We start from the raw sequence: 19,642 nt of genomic DNA on the forward strand, positions 1-19,642 counted from the left end.
TTATGCTCTTTGCTATGAGTGCTTTGGACACTATGTGATTGTTTGATTTAAACGCTTAAGGTTACTAGACGTTCCCTAATTTCTCCTCAGAGGTAAGTGCACTTTCTCCCATAGGATATCTTACGCCTACCTCATTGTAATCATCATAGTGAAGAGGAAGAAATGGTAACATCCTCGGCTTTTGTAAGTGCTTGATACAGCAAGCTATTTTACTCATGGCTCCAAGCTCTCTCTGTCCCATGTGCCATGATTCAAAAGGTCAGTAATCAAGAGATCACCTCCTTGCTTTGTTCCATACATGTATGCACATTAAACTTCGAACGGCCCTGGAAAATAAATGAATTAAAAGTATTCAAGGTTAGCCTGTTCAGCTTGCACCCTATGAAACTGTAAGACTAGCACTGAAATACTGTGACAAGTCACAAATAATTTCTGTTCAAAAAATCTGAAGTGAACTTTTAAACTGTAACACATTGTCTCCAACTCTTTTTTTGTTTAGACCAAGGAGAAAATTCTGCAGAGCAAAAAAATTGATGGAGACACACACGTAAAACACGTAGCAGCAACATTAGAATTGGCCTTTTTTACCTCGCTGTGTGTTTCATTGAGGGGTTTCATAGCAGCTCAGCTGATCATAGAATAGAATCATAGAATCATTAAGGTTGGAAAAGACCTCTAGGATCATCAAGTCCAACCACCAACCCAACACCCCCAGGCCTCCGAAACCATGCCCTGAAGTGCCACGTCTACACGTTTTTTTGAACACTTCCAGGGATGGTGACTCCCCCACCTCTCTGGGCAGCCTGTTCCAGTGCCTGACCACTTTGTCAGTGAAGAAGTTTTTCCCAATATCCAAACTAAACCTCCCCTGATGCAGCTTGAAGCCGCTTCCTTTCGTCCTATCGCTAGTGACCCGGGAGAAAAGACCAACCCCCACCTTGCTCCAACCTCCTTTCAGGCAGCTGCAGAGAGCGATAAGGTCTCCCCTCAGCCTCCTCTTCTCCAGGCTAAACAACCCCAGCTCCCTCAGCCGCTCCTCATAAGACCTGCTCTCCAGAGAAGACATGTCCATGGTTCGGAGTTGGCAGGAGAGTTTTACAGTCACTTTACGTGCCACTACATGCTGTACTTCCAAGCTACAGTCTGACCCAAAAGAGAACATTTCCCAGGACAGCTGATGGACTTTAAGACCAGTATTTCTCTTATAATAAACTTAAAAAATTTTATTAATTTCTTTGTCAAACTATTCCAGCTTTCTGGCTGTTACCTTTAGAAATTTGCCATTTACAAAGTATATCAACAATAGCAAAAGCCTCAAATAAATAGGCTTTTTGTATCAGACTTTTGGTTACCGCTGAGATTCTGTGTTGTCTAGGCCAAGATCCTTAAAGGTCTCAGGGCATGACAGACTTCTTGATGCTTTTTATTGCTTAGTATGTTTTGATATATTTCTTTGAATCTGTTCAGGCAATGCTATCGTACAGCTACTCCTTTAAGCATTCCAGCATTGCAGGTTCCTTGGTTTTAAAACATGACTCTTTACATGTATTTGTTAATAGAGTAAGAATGTTAACCTATGCTTGGGTCTAAACTCTTCTGGTAGTGTTAGAATACTTGAAGGAATGGTTGAAGCCTGTCTAAACAAATTATACTTAAAGAAAAAAACCAGGATTTTTCCACGGCCAATTCCAATCCCTTAATGAGAGCGCAAAAGACATGATTTAGACACAATCCAGATTTCCAATCTCTGTTTTTTTTTCTTCCTTACTTGAAAGCACTTCTACATAAATACAGAATAATTTTTCTGCAGGAATTCTTCCCTCAGTTTGTCCAGAAGATGACTCTTCCATAGGGAAGGAAAGATGTGCATTTATGAGAGCTAGATATTAAAACAACCTGTTATCAGTAAAGCATAGGTCATATCTGAAACATCATTCATATTGTGATTCAGAGTGGCTGAGAAGATAAAAACCTCAGGAAACAGGTTAAATTCCCCAGCTGCAGGAACAATTTCAAACCTTTTCCTCAGTCAGGTCCGAGTAGACCTAGAATTTTACTACCATTATCTGCCAGATGAGTTTCCAGAACAGTGTTGCAAACACATCATTAAGGAAAAAAAAAAAAAAAACAAACCCCAAAAAAGCTTTCAGACTATTTGATCACAGTCAGAAGTGGAAAGTGCCGTGAAGACTTTTTATACCATGCTTTTTATGAACTCCTGCCAACACTCCAAGCTTTGATGTGCTCGGTTTGGAGTGGCACCGATCTAGAATGATTTGCTGCCTGACTTCCAGGCACAGCCACCAACGGAGTTTGGAGACTGCATTGATAAGGTGTTTTGAAAAAGTCTGAACAATTTCTAAAATAGCGAGTGGAGCTGAGACTCACCTATTGTTTGGATAATACATTTATTTTCACCACCTTTCTCCATTTTTCCTGCCTGCTAGAGCAAGTGTGGATAAGTCTGATATCCTTCATTAGCCTTGACTACTGCACTGTGCTATTGTCTATAAACGGCAATTTAAACAGCATTTCATTACATGACTTATGTCTATCTTTTTATTCAGTTTGCCTAATGCCTACAGAAATTGGTCCATGACTCAGGCTTCTAATTACTGCTGTGAAATGAAAAACATTTATGTGGATGTTCTTGCAAGAGCAGTACTATAGAGAGAACAACTTGTGAAGCCCTGGTCGTTGGCGGTAACAGATATGTGGTGTTGTTCATGATTTACGTTTGTGTTTTGCGAATGGTTTCTCATGTGTAACTTTGTTTTATAGCCCTTAACCAATGCCAGCTGGAAGCCAAAGACAAGCTACTGAACCAATTAACAAAAGGTCCCCAGTAAGCAGGCAGTCTTCATTCTGTCTGGACCCCTGTAACTACTGCAGCTTGATGCAAAATCCTGGGGGCCTGCAGACAGTTTTACAAGCTAAATTAATCTACAATTTCTCGTCAACTGTGTCAGCAGATGCAAAGTAAGCTCACAGGGGAAGTAAACTCACTTCCTGCTGGTATTATCTGAGTTCCTGAGTAACTGTTTTCCTTGTCCCTGGCACTGTGTTTTTGGGGTAAATCATCCATCTCTTTTTAATCCATGTGTTTCCATTTCCCACTGTAGGTACAAACGCAAAGATGGCCCATTAAAAGGGACAGAAACAACTCAAGAATTAATTAGCTCGTAAATACTACTTTTGGAGTATGTCTTGTCATCTTTTTTAGAAAATACTTGTAAGAAAAAATATTGCCTCCTCCTCAGGAGGAGAGTAGAACACCTGACAGCAGCGTAACCTCACTGAGCAAGGGAAAACACGCTGGGAATCTGCTCACGCAGAAATTCTAGTGACTATGTACAGCAGCAAGGGTAGGGTGGGGGGGAGAATAAAAGAGGTGAGCAAAAGAACAACAGAATAATAGGGCCAGCATGCCAATGACTTCAAACCTAGTTATTTCTCTCTTGTAGTCAAGAAAATGTATCTCCTACTGCAGCACTGACACTCTGAAGTAACCCCAGTACAGCTCTACTGCTGTTTTCAGAGATGGGTTGAAAGAACAAACTTTTTCTTTCCTTCTACCCCACAGCAAGTACCCAGTGCGATCACGCAGGCTATCAACTGGACAAAAATTTCCCTGTCAGCAATGAACTTAGCCCAGCAATCTGTTATCAAGAATCAGAGAAAAGTTTGTAGCACAAAACAGATTTTTTTGGGGGTTTGTTCCCCCTGCCCCCAATTATTAATCTCAGGCACCTGGGTCTAATTATGCTCTCAAACTCAAGCAACTCTCACTGATTTTACCAAGACCTACATATACTTGAGTCCTATTCAGGATATTCAGCTTTCCAAACTCCCATAGGATTACTGTCAATGGGAAAGTACTTCTCAGCTTCTTAGAAGAGAGTGACATCTTGTGGTTTCTTCTTTGGTCCATCACTGAAAAATAAGAATTAGCCACAAAGGCTTTCACTAAATACTTTTTGTTTCTGATATAACACTAAGATTTACTTGTTTGAGGAATATCACACACTTGATTCACAGAAACTGATACAAGTTTACTTTGCCATCACCAAGCCTTGTGGAAGGATAGGGAAAATTAGTGCTTGGAACAGCAAAAAAAACCTATTCCGATTCAAACAACATGACAAATCTGTGCCTGAATGTAGCACTAACCTAGAAAAACTGTTTGGTGCTCAAGGTCACACACAAGTGGGAACTTATTAGTTAAATAAGTCAGTCTCTGGCAGCACCACTACTAAAAGGATTGGTAGGGAAAGTACTCCTTCCAACTGCCGCTCTGAAAAGCATTCCCACTTGAACGCCAGTAGATGTATGCAAGCGATAGAGATGACGACAGCATTAGGCAACTGCATCTTGTGCTTGAACTCCATCTGCATCACAGAAGGATCTCAGCAGACAGCGTCACATCATGGGTCACTTACACAGCACAACTAGAGAAGTTTCAGTAATTTATTTTCTGATATAGCCTCCAACACAAAATACAATTTTTAAATTTTTTTAAGACTACACACCTAAACTCACATATGAGCCACTACTGACAAATTCCCCTTAAAAAAAAAAAAAACAAAAAGACAAACTTATTTTGCTAGTTTTTTCCTCAAAAAAGCAACAGCATCTTTGAAAGGAACATTATACAAAACCTAGATTAAAAACCACAATGAATAGTGTTCATATACCTCAATAAATTGGTAACAGTACTTAAGATATTATCACTACTGAAAACCAGTATTGTTTGAGAGCTGTTCTCATTGTGGTCTACAACTAACATCTTTGCATAATTCGGCAATATATCAATTCATGTTAAAAACCAGATAATTCTCAATTTTCAAAAAACATGAAATGGCTATTTTGCATCTGTAAGGACTAGAAGAGTATCAAGTGAAATAACTAGTGCCTGCATGTCTGTTTCTGCTGGTTTTTCTTATATGCCTGCTCAGGCAATTCTCAGAATCAGATCTGGAATATGCGATTCTGCATCATTCCATTTATACCTATGCTCCGTCCAACGCTAGGGAAGTCTGTGCACTTGCTCGATATCCTCTATAAATACTTCTGACCGACAGCGGTCCTTCCATAATTCCACAGCTTTAGTTCAAATCTATCTTCAGTCCTTCCCTTCGTAAACAAGCATCTATACTGCAAGGAACTAATGCAAAGAAAACACAAAATTGGTCAGGAAGAAGTTTTAATGGACTGAAAATATATATGATTGCAGGTGGTAACCTGCTTTCACATTTCTTTCCAAATCAGAGTGAACACCTCAAAAATAAGCCTGAAAAAAAAAGTAGTATCTTAAACATCAGGCTCCCATAAGGCTAAAACCACAAGAGATGCTTAACATATAGGTCACTTTTACAGACATTAGGTGATGTTCACAGAATCATTTAAATGTGAAGAACCAGCCTTTGGGTAACTCCATTTTAAAGGAGCTGGTTTTACCTGCAGAGGCGAGTTCTCTATCTTGGTAAAATTAGGCCCTGCTCCTTCTTAGAAGCACTACCTTTTTTTTCTCTCCATGACATAACATTTTTAGCTATACAGACTAAAATTACAATTTTTGTCTAAATTTGAATACAAGAACTGTCTTACCAAGTCCAGACTATAATACACTAAGGGTAATAGGCAACAGCAATACACAAAGGAGCTCCATTTTCCTTCTGTGCAACTGAACAATTCAAGGAGGCAGGGCTAGAAATGTGTTCCCGTGCTCTTTCTCCAAGGGGGCATAACCACCCTCCACAGAGAACATCCATCACTTCAGTTTGACCTGCATGATTTGTACCAGCAGTATATATAAAAAAAAAAAAAAAAAAAAGAGTGAACAATGTGTCAAATTTTGGAAGATCTCCTTGCATGAATGACTTTGTGAGCAACATCTATGCTGTTCTGAAGTGAATGTATGCCAGAGAAGCCTGTAACTAAAACTGAAGGTTCAGCCAATACGCATTTATTCCCATGGAATTCAAACGACAAAACTCCTGACTGAGAAGAAACCCACTTATTATTCAAAAGTTTGTATTTATGATCTGTTTCAAAGGAGCTCCTTCCTTCTTTTCTCCTATTCTCTTACCTTTTTAATAATTTCTATTCTTTTTCATATTTTATACAATGAGGGAAAAAATAATTATATGCCTCTCTGGTGACAACTGGTACTTCTCCTCTTGCAAATGGAAACAGCAACTAATTGCCCTGCTAATATTTACTTGTGGTACGTGTCATTCTCCTGTCAGTTTATTCTCAATAAAAAGTAAGGGAACAAAAAGGATTGTGTTGTTCCTTTAGACATTTACATATGAACTGAACATTTTTAGACACTTAAGGTGGTGTTTTTGGTGGGTGGTGGTTTTTTTTTTGTCATTCTAGATCACTGAAGTGAGATACTGCAAAGCTTAGGTTAAGGTAGAACAACTACTTCGGGGGAGAAAAATATGTCCACACGAATGACATTACTATTCAACTATTTTACTCCAGTCACACACATAGCTATTCTACACTGACTAGTCTCAAATATTCATGCGATCAAATTTTATTGGCATCAACATTTAGGGAAGGTGAATTGCGGAGTTGCATGCAGGAGCATTCATAAAAACAACATTTCAGAGTCACATATGGGAGAGTTCACACAAAGTCTACCACTGTTAACTTATAGAACAAAATCCACTAGGCTTAATTTGTTCCATTAACTTTGATGAGACAGCATATTGCAGTCTACTGCTTTTACAGGAACAGATCACATAGTCCAGATGTAGTTCTTCAACTCTATAAATTATCATCGAGGTTTGCTGTTTGCATTATTCAGAGCTGCACACATTCTGCTCCTGTCTCATTGATCAAGTCAGTCTTTGGACTGTAAAAGTGACGAATAATGGATTTGCAAGGTTTCTTGCTTTACAATTCACTAGAACAAGAAACAGTTGTTGACGTGTACACAATTTTATTTTAAGGACACGGTAATCACAATGACAGAACAGAATCATTACTTTAATACTGTAAGCTTCCCTCTGGAAACTGACTTGCACACAGGTCTGAAAGCATTTTAAACAATATCTTGGGGGAAAACACAGCAACCCTTAAATATATTAACTTCAAACTTTATGTGCTTATCTCCTCTTTTTGGTAGCTGGCGGCAATTAAAGCTCTTCAAAGTCATGGCCACTTGTATTCATTGCTTCAGGGTGCACTACCCTTCCCATGAATAACACAGTACCTGCGGAGAAAGTGGGAAGGGAGGAAGGGAAGGAAATATGTCAGATCCAAAAGGAAAAGCTGAGGTTATAAGATGATGAATACGGATAATAAATTGTAGAGCATGTGGTGCACAATTTTTCTAGGAACATATGTCTCTGAGAACTTGGTAGCTGTGAAAGGCAATGGATCAACAGCCCTAGAAAAGAGGACATCTTTGTATTCAGAACTGATACAGTACAGAGAACAGCAGCGAAATCCTCTGCATTTCAGTGCCCCTCTGCTTATTCTGAAGGCTTGACCGAAAACCCACCAGAAATCAACACAAAGGTTCACTTCCATTTGAGTGGTTCTGATGAAGGCCCATCAAGTACTGCTCCTGATGTCAAGTGGTTATGACACAGTACCAATTTCTACGCTGAGGGGCTCCAAAGGTGGCACCTAACCTTAACTGAAGCATGAACACCCAAACACAGTAACCTTCATGGTCACTTCTGACCCTCACGTGCCTGAGCTACTGGACAATGTTCCTCATAGAATTAAAAGACAGCCCCAGAAGCCACCACACCAATCAGTTAACGATTGTTAACAGATAGATAATTTGAGTTCACAGGCTTACTCCACATTAAAGCATGCAACCCACAACCAGGAATTCTCTGTATGAACACTGCCCCCCTACCTATTTAATCACCATTTACGTATCTCCCATTTTATACATTTCTACCTAAACTGTTTAAACACAGTAATCAATCATAAGCACTTAGGGTACTCTTGAGAATAAGGGTAACCGTCACAGATTTTTTTTCAAAAGGTTTGTAACCTTAGACTTCTACATTAGTAATGAGCTTTCAGGCTTTAACTATAGCTGTTGGCAATTCCTCTTTTTACATGCAATGTCAAGGCCTGTGCAACATTAAGAACAGCCCCAAGGCTACCAAGCTCTTCTCTGTTCTGATTTAAGCTTTCATTTTTGGGGAGATTTTTGTATATTGATTAAGGAAAAGGGCAGATACCCTCCCTTCAGACACATTTTTGCCTAATTATGCATCTACAACAGCAAAGATACTCAGCTTTGGTCAAAAAACCCCCTATGGGTTGGTATCATGCCTTGCACACAAGTGACCCTACCTAGCTAGACTAAGTGCTACTGCAATCTAAATGGCTTCATAAACATTGATACCTGCGATGGGGTCTCTAATACAGGAGAAACCTGTCAAGCGGAACCTACCAGATTTTGCCTGCAGAACATGTAAGATAGCACAACCCACAGACCCATATGATAGTCTGTTTTGTCACCCAGTCACATCCACATCATCAGGAAGAATTACAAATATGGAGCTAAGGAATTACTTAATCATTGCCCATTTCGCTAGTGAGTGCTGTTCTCATCCCTTGGCTGCCACAAAACACTTAAAGAGCACAACAGAATTATTCATAGCTGTAATATCTGTCCATTATGTAAATAATATGGTACCGGGAACTAACTCACTGGTCTTAGTGCAGCAAGCTCTTATGGAATACAGTGATTATGGATATTCAGGGCAGTAACACAAAGTGTTACTGGTGACTTTTTCTTCCTCAGTGTTTTTAAGCATATTTTTCAAGATTATGTCAGATTTTGGTGTCTTACTTGAAGAAACATGAAGGAGACATAGAAAGGGTGAGTCTTTCAGTATTAGGTATTTTAAGACAAATTAAGGAAAATTCATAATACAAGGACAGTTCATTGATGAAAATATGCATTTTTCATCTGTACACTTGATGTACTGTGAAAAATGTGGAAGAGTCTGCAATATTCTCACCTGTTCTCCTGTTTCTGACCAAAAAGAAAAAGGGATGATCAACTATAACTTGTGGGTACAGCACTGCCATTCTGCTAATGGCAATCATTCCTACAGGAAAAAGAACATAGGCAACTGGTTAAATATCACTGCACGTTCTCCTGCTGTGAAGCTCATGGGCAGACACCGAAGTCCCACACTCTCAGCACTGTCACCAAGAAATAGCATGAAAAATCTAACTGAAAATGAGAGAGATCTACAGAGCAATAGCATGCCTATTTATGCTTTAAGAATGATTAACAATGGAGAGTGGCACGATTTCCCAGGCCGAGAGAGCAGCTTATAAATTTTAAGATGCAGAACCTTAAGAGGAGTTATGACTCCCGCTCACTTACGGAAAGAAAATGCATGACGTTAGACAGCACTGTTGACCTGTTTTAAACAGCTCCAAGCCTGTGGTTCATAGTAAAAGGTAACCCGTGATAACTATGGAATATGCAACAACTAAATGGGCTGATTTCGCAGCTTTTAGCTTGAGTCTTTAAATAATGCAGAGGTTGAAAGTAAAATTAACTGGGAATCAGGCAGAATTTGGCTCCTTGTTATTTTTGTTTGGAGATACGTGGATTTCTCCATCACATTATTATTTCCCAGTGTTTCATTTACTTTTACATTATTACTGCACTGATAATAAAGACTCTTGCATGCCAGTAATCTCTGTCCATATTAATGTTAAAATTCAACCCAGTTATTGGTATTCAAGACCAGAGAAGTCATTCTTCCCTTGCTTCAAATATTGCTACAAGTAGGGGGAATTAAAAATCACCTATGATACATATTGTTAACTAATGCAACTTATTTTCAGGAAAAGCGCCCAATAACCGAATAAACCACCCACCTGGCCTCCTAGCATTAATACGGGCCAGCTATGTTTCTTCATTTAGCACTTCTCATCTTGCATCTCTGTATACGAGCTTATAAAATACAATTGCAGCAACTCTCAACTCCTCTTAACTATCAAATGCCTCTGAGCATCTCAGTTAGCAGATCAAAGATTACAAATGCTTAAGATCCATACAGGAAATACAAACTGCAGTCTGTATCCTCCTGACAATCAGGAACAAAATAGGGAAGAAGAGGTTTTCCATAGGATGCTCAAAATTTTTTGTGAAACACACCATGTTAAAGAAATGCTAACACTTTTCATTTCCAGAATTCTCTTCTGGAAAAAGCAGTATACTCGCTATGCTGTGTGTTCATGCTACGTGCTATTTCGCTTTCCTGGATGTAGAGCAAGCCAGTTTTAAAAATTAACACAGAATAACCAGACATTTGATTTAGTTCTGCTTTTCAGCCAGGTACCTGAGGCAGCAGCAGCTTCTGATCCTTCCTCATTAACTTCTAGAAACGCCTTGTGAAATGCCTTTGCAAGGTAAAGTTCTTTGTTATCTGGAGAGGAAAAGGAAACATACTTCAAATGGCTCAACAGTAAGATTGAAGTATTTAAAAACAAAAAACCAAATAATGCCAAAAACCCCAATGCTATTATCCACCTTCTATAGCACGGAGGGAAGGATAAAAGCTTTGTGCATAGAGTGCATTAAAATACATTCTGCCAATGCCTTAAGTAGCACCATTTACCTTGATTACATTTGCAGTGCTCCCCTACAGTATGGATATTAAAATAGTTTGGCACTGGCTAGAGCACCGGTATACCAGACAGAGTAAAAGACGATCCTTGAACAAAAGATTTTAAATGCAACCATTGGGAAAAAGGATTATGACATTATATGCCAAATTCTTATACATAATGAATTTGGTTTCTGCATTAGGTGCAATATAGAATTCCTCCAGGAAAAACTGGTATTTTCTTTCTTCTTGTCATCATATTTAAAAGAGGTTGAAGATAAATATTTATTGCAAAAACCACAGAATTAGGATTTTTTTTTTTTCAGTCTTGTTTGTTTTCCATCCTTCTTTGTCAGTATTTTAATTCTGGTCCAAGCCTATTCCTCCTTAAGTCAGTGGATGTTTCATTACTTTCCTTCAGTGGCTACATGATCAGACCTACTGCAATACTCAGCACCTTGCAGGAAGGAAGACACACAGCACTGTTTAATCTGTTTGACTGAGTTTCATCAGAAAGACGTAACAAGGATTAGATATACGCTTATTGTACCTGCATAAAACCCACAGCAATGACAGAGCACAACTGGCAGTTAAGAAAGGAATAAAAGTTTTCTCAACAGGGAAATTCACAACCACGTAAATCTAATCTAACCACCCCAGTGAGACAGCTACGCCATTTTGCTCTTCTGATCCTTCACGAGATGTTCACCACCAGAACTCTAGCTGAAGGCTGACTAAGGAGGGAAAGCTTGGGACTAATTCATCTAATTGCTACTCTTTATTTTGGTTCTCACAACAATAGCCACTAGTTCCAATACCAACGCAAGCCAAAACCGCAAGAGACAACAGTTTAAAATGTCTCTCCCCGCAGATCTCATTACTGCTATGTACACTCAGAACTGAAGTAAACCTCCTAGTTCAGCTGCCTAACTTAAATCTCAGCACCAAAAGCTCCGTATCATTCCCTTTGGGATTGTGCGTAGCAAAACATATACTAGATTGCTAACTATTGTATTAGTCCTAGGCTTCAGTTCCAAGCCTTTGGTAATGCTGCTTTGAAAGCCAGGATAAAGTTTCCACCCTGTTACTTTAAAACATGGGACTTGCAGCATCTACTTATCTTGAACACTAAGCACAATTCTCACAGCTTTTGTCTCCTTAACTGTTAACAGAAAGGCCACCTGAAAACAATGGGGTTACATTCCAACACTAACATCACCTTTAGGCCTCAAGCATTACCTGTAAAAGATCAATCACAGGCTAACTAAATACTATAATCAAGCATTAAATAGTCATTCCGTAAAGCTTCCATTCCGTTATGGATCCATTAAGGCTCAAGTTTTAGAACAAACACTGGATGTGCAAGAACATTTACACAGGTGATAATGGACGGATACCCAAGGCAAAAAGGGTGACAGACCCACGCAGGTCAGTAATTCCTGTTGCGCATGTCTCACCTTATGTGTGTGCTGCCTTTGTAAACACGCCCATTAACAGGATTCTCGGTAAGTTTATTAGTCAGTTCTGCAAATTCTACCTTCCAGGCAGCTGTACTTTGCTATCATTTTCTGAGACCATTTCAAAGCTCTAGGCAGCATTTGAGCTATACAGCACATACCAAAAGAAAACAATAACTCTGAAGCCTTGATAGAAAAATGCTAGTTTGAGGTTCCTTAAACCTGAACACATTTTTAGGTTTAATAACAGACAAAGAAATGTGCACTTGGCCTAATCATGTATTTCGATCACCTTTTTTCTTTTATTACAGCACTTCTGCCTGTTCCTGTGACCTGTAGTATTCACAGCAGTAGCCCATAATTTCATCGCGAGTGCTTTATGTTGCATAGTGAGGTGGTGCTTATGGTACACTGAGGTATATTTCTGGTCAGAACACTTAGCACCTCAGAAGATTGGTCTCTACCTGACGAACTTATAGACCCTAATTCAGACAGCATAAACGTTGCTAGTTTTTACCATCAGGTATAACAGTAGGCTTGCTTGTAAATGTACTCAGGATCTGAGCATTAAAAAACCACAACAATATTTTGTTAAGTTGACAGGAATACAAGAAGTATACCCCAGGTAAGACAAGTACGTTCAACTAGGTAGTATGGTTGTTGCTTCAGAACAAGGTATAAGAAGCCTTGCAGATGAAGCTACAGCACAACTTACAAATGAAAAAGACTCTCACCCAGCACGTGCCTTACACCCTAAGCCAAGTTTCTAATCCACAGAATATATAGAATGCCTTTATTCAATGCAGTATAAAGAGTTTTGATTGCTCTGAGGCTTTTTTTTTTTTTTAATCCTACCAATCTCATGACCCAGGAAAACCCAGCAAAGATCTCTGTGTTAAGTTTTCCACAAGAGAAGTATTTTCTATGCGGTTTCAATTCGTTGTCCTTCATTTCATTGGATATCTCTGACCTTGAATGGTGAAAAGAGCAATTCCACATCCCAATTTACTTTCTCTTTATATTGCCACTGTCACATCCTTCTCATTCGTCTCTCCCTGAAGTGAATGAATCTATTTTCATATGGAAGCATAATGTTGTCACCTAGTATTCAAGGTTTCTTCTCGTTGCTCTATTTCATGATTGTCAAATCACTGACTGCAATACTTCAGTACCATACACGTCATTATTGTACATCTTTCCTTTATGGCTTTCACTGTGGATAAGATAGGGCTTACCCGAGTATCTACCATCATGTCGTTTTTCTCTAGTAGTTTCTTTGGATCTGGATTTTCATCGGAACCAACATAAGTTGATCGTTAGCATCTCAGACAAGTCCCACGGAGATTTGGTATCAAAGTTTAAGCCTTCTGCAGGACCCTAGCCTAGATACCCATTAATGTGTGGGAGTAATCTGAGGCTTACTTCTAATGTACATGACTCCATTAGCATCACACTTCATTTGTCATTACACTCCATATGCTTGCAAACTCCTACTCATAGCTGCCAACTGGTAGCTCTGCAAGCCTCATTTTAAAAAAAGCATGCAGGTTTATCGGCTTTTCTAGCTTAGGTCATCCCAGAAAAAATACACCTACCTCAGTCGAGACTTCAAAAAACTATTTACTGGACTGGTGCTCTTCTAACCACTTCATATTATCAAAAGTAAGTCACTACGATCACTTTGCTGCTTACTGAAATGCAGGTCACCTTTAGGTTAAAAGCAGTTGCCATTTAAGGCATTACATAACAGTAAGAAATATTTAATAATTTGAAAAGAATGCAAATTTTAGTATTGAGATTAGTTCAGGAGCAAGTTCTCAGTTGTGTCAAAATACTCAAGTAGCAAATTTACATGCTGTGTAAATTATAAAATCCCAAACACCAGAAGTTGTTTTACCTGGTGGAATCAGAGATGCAAGTAAAACCCGTCACAGACTCTTGCTGAAAGTGAGAGTCAGAATACATGCAACTAGACAGCCAAATAGGAATGTCCTCCTACTCACCTGTGTTAATTGACAAAGTACTTAATTTCTGCAAGAGAGTAACATTTAAAATGTGCACCCAGATTAATACTTTCTCTTTAGCTGCTCACAATCCCGACACGCTGGAAAGTAAAGCTGACTTGTCTACTTCCATTTTTCAGATTGAGTGCAAAGAGCAAAAATTCTAAATATTGAAAAATAAGTCTGTAATCCTGCAATTTGATTTACACCCACTAAGCCCACACAGAATTTCACTGAACTCAACAATCTGTGCCTGGATCTGAATACAGGATTAGGGCCGTTGCTGAAATTGCAGAAGGCTTTCCTTTCATAATAATCCAAAGGCAAGAGCAACAGGAGAGGGGGAGGACAGTATTTTTAAACACAACAGAATTTCTCTAAAATCTCCTTAGATTTTCTTTTATGATTTGTATCTTCCTAAATTAAAAGTGTCCGGACAGACATTTTGTTCAAATACCTGCATTTAGGGTTTCATGAAGTGCGAAATTTTCCAGAGGGCTGACACCAAGACACAAGTAAACTTCTGGCTTCAACTGCCTTCCTTGTTACCCGACATACTATTCAGGTATTTACAAAAGCAAGCTTTTCAACAGTTTTCTTCATTATTTCTCTTCCCTTCCTCCTCCCTCCCCATTTACATTGTGAAAATTAGAATGAAGAAACTCATTCTGTATTTTAATTATTTAAAATTTCATCTGCAGCAGTGGGGTTTTCATTGAAGTCATTACTTCAACAACATTTTCTTATTCTTAATTTATGAATGACCTTTTCATCACCTGGTGGCACATGGCTTTTTAAGTGAAAAGCAAGAGCATTACAGTAAAGCTCGTGAATTCTCTCTCTCGTCTGCTCTACATTACTTAATAAACAAGTTAATCTTTAAATGGCAGAGGAGTTAATTCAGTCACGCAAAACATGGTATTTTGATTTTGTACAGTACAATTGTCAAAAGTTTAGAACTTGAAACAAACCATTAGTCACATGGATTAAAACACAAGCAAGTTCTAATCTATTTGCTAACCTCCCGACTACAGAATTAGTCCTTTATACATAGGTGAATTTTACATGAAATAAGATCCAAGCACTGCCTTTGTGGTTTAATCTCCCCCGCATATTTTCCATTCTCCTTAGTACATTTCCTCAAGGAAATACTTTTATATATTTAGACAAGAAATGATTGGAAAGCTTACTTTTCTTTGGGGTGGCAGAGAAATTGAAGGTATTTTTAATTCAGAGAAATATTTTTTTTTTAAAAAGGAGGATTCTTCATTTATTCAAATTCTTTTCACATTTACTTAACTCAAGCTTTTCCCACAATTCCACTGGAAGAGTGAAAGCAGCAAAACAGTGGAATAAGCTACATGATACACTATAAACAATATTTCAAACTTAGGAAAAGTGAGAAGGATAGGAAAATCACAAACATTTCTGCTGTAAATTTTAGAGGAAGGTTCACATTCATCACCACTATTTTGAATAAGCCACACAGGTGTGATTGCTTCCAGAGACAGGCAATTAAGAACAGGTACTTCCCATCAGCTAAGAATCTATCTAGCTGATCAGGCAGCAACCCATAGAGCAGAAACACATAGAGGGAGCAGCATATAAGCATAAATTACTAGAACAATGACAGCAATCTCACACTGGCACACGCTCCTAGAGTGAGAACAGCTGGGTTTGCCAAAATTCAGGTTTAGACAGACCATGCCAAATACACTGCTTGCCTTACTACTTCCGTTATGCTAAAATGAAACAACTTTGCAGGCAAAGAGGACTCAACTACCTTTTATGCCACTTCAATACCTTTTAGGAGGTAATAAAAGCATAAATATCTAATTTCCACCTGAATTTCTAAAGGTATTGGATATTTCAACTTCTGAAAATGAAGTGTTAACAACGTATTGAAATAGGCAAGCAGCATATGTAACTAAATTGCTTTTATCTCAGAACTCTCTTTCCTGTGCTGCTTCTATACAGCAGGTATCCGGGGAGATGACTAATTGTACAACAGCCTAACGCTCTTAATGCTGTGAACAAATAGCCTCTGGAGATAAAAGATGACAACCCCCCACTTGTGCAAATCCCATTTGCCTTCAAGGCACTGAAGCAAGGTATTGCCCCAGTGTGGATCTGCCTCTTGCGTAGTATTACGCTTCCTCTACATTTCTAACGAGATCCAATTCTAAAATATTCAGAGTGAACTTTCCCAGGTCAAACATTCCCCACCCCACACACATACCCTGATGAATTTCTCCCCTGCCCCAGCTGCTCCTACACTGAGCACACTCTTATGTTATGCAAAAATCCCAAAGCATCAAAAAATTGCTAGAACTTTTTTTCCATAAAACACCTTTGAAGAACTTTTGGTTATCTTTAGGTGGTTTTAGTACTTCCTCATATAGCCTGAGAGACAACACAAAAACCTCTTACCAGACATCGCAGTGAGATCAGCACTACTGCTGAAGAGCTCTGTAATTCCGAGACCTCTCCAGACATCTTTCAGATCAATTTCTTGTTCTACTGTAAACCTGGAGAATGGAATAGAAAATTATAAAAAGCCCAAAACATAAGCAGTACTCATTGTTATCAGAGGGTTAAAATTTCTAGGTAATGACAATTGAACCTCCGAGGTAAATAATGTAAGGTAGGACACTTGGCACTAGGAGTAGAGCATAGTGATACCTTCCACAAAAATGGTTACGAACAAATTAGTTCAGAAAAAAAATCCACCTGCGGATCCACCTAATGCAGAAGCAATCAAAAATATGCTAATGGAACGTACGGTCCCTGACCATAAAACCTTTGTGAAAAATGATGCAGTAGCTAATGTAAATGCTTACTTTTTAAACACAAAAGGTTTACTATAAAACCTGAATTTAATTGTACACATACCGGAATAGAATATCAAATAGGCAAAGGACAGCACAAACTTTATAGACAGCTGTGGGCAAGGGAGGACTAGGAAAGTAAGAAAGATACTCTATTTTCATTTAGACAGCATAAGCAAAGACAAACAGTTAACACCACGAATATAAAGCATTTCTGACTCAACTTGTAATTACTCTGGTGGCAAAATTTTAATTGGGTTTTGACTGTGAGTAAAGAACAGGGAAAACAAATAGTTGTTAGCGCAAATGCACATGTGAGTACAGCCTGGCAGGATTTCAGGGTCAGCTTGCAAAACCGTGTTCTAGGCTACGTTACTATGCACGGAAGGACAACTGAGATTAATCCTGAGGGCAAGATTTTAGGCACAAGCATCTTCCATTTACAAAGACTGCTTATCAAGTATTATAAAAGTTATGCCTGGTGTCAGTAAGACCAAAAAAAAAACAGACTCAAGTCCTTTATGTATGGCCAGAAACAAACTGGACAGCTGGAGAAACAGAAATATGTCAGAATAATAGCAGGAATGGCAGCCTCAACCAGAAAATAACAGAAGTCTACAGACAAACGTGAGAGACTAATTATGTTTGTTTTGGGTGAGTTATGGGTTCTCTGCAGGATGACCAAATTATAGGTGATTTAAGTTATGCTGACAGTGGCTGGTTATAACTGTACAACACAAAATATATAGTCCATAAGGTGGTGTTATAGTTTCTCCAGCAAGCCATTCAGTCAGAAACAACTCTGCAATTACACTGCAGTCCTTAGTGAAGGGCCTTACCTGTGCTAGAACCAAAAATAAAATAAAATATGCTTCTGTGCTATTTCTTTTAATAATTCTTTTTGTAAACTTCCTCGACTACATGAAGGAACATGTTCTTTTCAGAACTAAGAATAGGCCAGAACTCTGCGCAGAGAACAGCTGATGAATTCCTGAGATGTATGATACCTCGGCACGTACAAGCTTGAAAAGAATAATCTGGGTAGCAAAAGACAACTGGGTAAGAGTCAAGCGGATCTTCCTCACTTTACAACATTTACACACAATGAGAAAAATCCAGTACACAATCTGTATTCACAATGACCTTAGAAGTGTCATAAGGGGCCAAATATCTACAATGGAATAGATATTAGTCATCGCCCAGAGAAGAATTTTATGCAAGTTAAAACAAGATCTGGAGGAAGTTCAGGATCAATAAACCACTGGTAGCATCGCAAGTCCAAATGAATTCCAGGATATGCCTAGAACATAACCACAAGAACTGATTCTTTTTATTTATTGTTTTGGCAGTTCTCAAAAGAATGAGAACAGACCAAAGATTTATGTACTGGAGGAAGCTTACGGTATTCTGGCATATTGTGCATCAGCCAGTGCAGCAGCATTTAAAAGAAAAAAATAAAAAGAGACTGCATTATCGTAACGAATGAGATGTGGGTACAGAGAGGAGATGACCTGACAGCAGTCAATAGGATTGTAGGAAAGGAAAGTGTCCTGTTAGCTTTCTTCAAGAGGAATCATCACTCACTTTCCTAGAAAGCTGTGGACACTCACACTGGCCAAAAACTACAGGCAGGGAACTCACAAGACCTTCTCCACAATTTGTAGCTTTAAGCTGGGAGACAAACCTGCAAGTTGCTCACTCATTCAAATCTCCCACTGGCTTACAGGCTCCAAAACTAGAGAGTAGTTCTACTCTCACCACATGCTCTTAATGTTAGTCCAGATCTATTTGAGAGACTTCAGTAAAAACCCTAAGATAGACGAATTAAGACTTGGTTCCTCATGCCAGAGTTAAGTAAACAGTACAGAGGTTCTGTCTGTGCCCATTGAATAAATCCAGAAATATTGCCTTCTATATTAAAACTGTACTGTAACATTTTGAAAACACACATCCAACTGTACCTTCCTTACAAACATGCAGAAAAGGCAAATTTTATAAAATGCATTTTAACATTTATTTTCATAGTGGTGTATTTTTCCCTTTCTTGGTTTTTATTTTACCACAATTAGTATTGAACGTATCAAGCTTTCAAGATAATTTAGCTATTAGGTAGCAATGTCAAACTAGCAAAGAGTATCAGGATAGGACACTAGCAAGAAAAGTCTGCAGGAAAAGCAAAATTTGAGGTGACAAATAAGAAAAATAACTGCAAAAAAGCATTTTTTGCAACTGCAGAGAACTGCTATAAGATATAAAAGGACATCAGGTGGGTTTAAGTCTCTGACCACTAGCTGAAAAACACATTAGTCTGCTAAGCAATTAATTGTGACCCAGAAAGAAAGTATGACAAAAGGTGCTTTTGCATACTAATCAAGGAAGAGGTCAGGGGTGGGGGGGGGTGGGGGGTGTTGACACCAAAACCCACCCACCACCACCAAAAAACAAATTAAGAAAAAAAATGTAAAGCCCCAGCTGAACATGCATCTGTAAAGAGAAAATGCAAACAAGTTGATTGGTTATATTGCTAAAGAACACCTCCAGAAACAATAGTAGCAGTCACTTAATTACTGGATAGAGGCAATACCCCTGACTGAAGCCTCTCGAAAGGCAAATCAAACTATCAATTTATGAAAATAAAACTAATTACTTCCCTTCTCCCCTTCTAGTTTTGTCATATGGTAAAAACCCACTCTGAACCACAATTCAAAATGGCATCTCCCCTCCTTTCTCACATGCTCTGA

The 19,642-nt window shown here is 38.7% G+C and overlaps 1 protein-coding gene across 4 annotated transcripts in view; it reads right to left on the reverse strand.

Annotated features, from left to right (window-relative positions):
- Window positions 1–4,453: 4,453 nt before the first annotated feature.
- Window positions 4,454–19,642, reverse strand: part of SERPINI1 (serpin family I member 1) — a 54,515-nt gene continuing 39,326 nt past the window's right edge. For all 4 annotated transcript variants that reach the window (XM_075098546.1, XM_075098545.1, XM_075098548.1 and 1 more), the window contains 4 exons: window positions 16,504–16,601; window positions 10,347–10,433; window positions 9,006–9,095; window positions 4,454–7,225 (listed from right to left, as the gene is read on the reverse strand). In XM_075098546.1, coding sequence (XP_074954647.1) covers window positions 7,149–7,225; window positions 9,006–9,095; window positions 10,347–10,433; window positions 16,504–16,601 — 352 coding nt within the window. In that variant the 3' untranslated portion in view covers window positions 4,454–7,148. The remainder of the gene's footprint in view (window positions 7,226–9,005; window positions 9,096–10,346; window positions 10,434–16,503; window positions 16,602–19,642) is intronic.

This window comes from Phalacrocorax aristotelis, chromosome 7, assembly GCF_949628215.1.
Source record: "Phalacrocorax aristotelis chromosome 7, bGulAri2.1, whole genome shotgun sequence".
NCBI classification, from domain to species: Eukaryota; Metazoa; Chordata; class Aves; order Suliformes; family Phalacrocoracidae; genus Phalacrocorax; species Phalacrocorax aristotelis.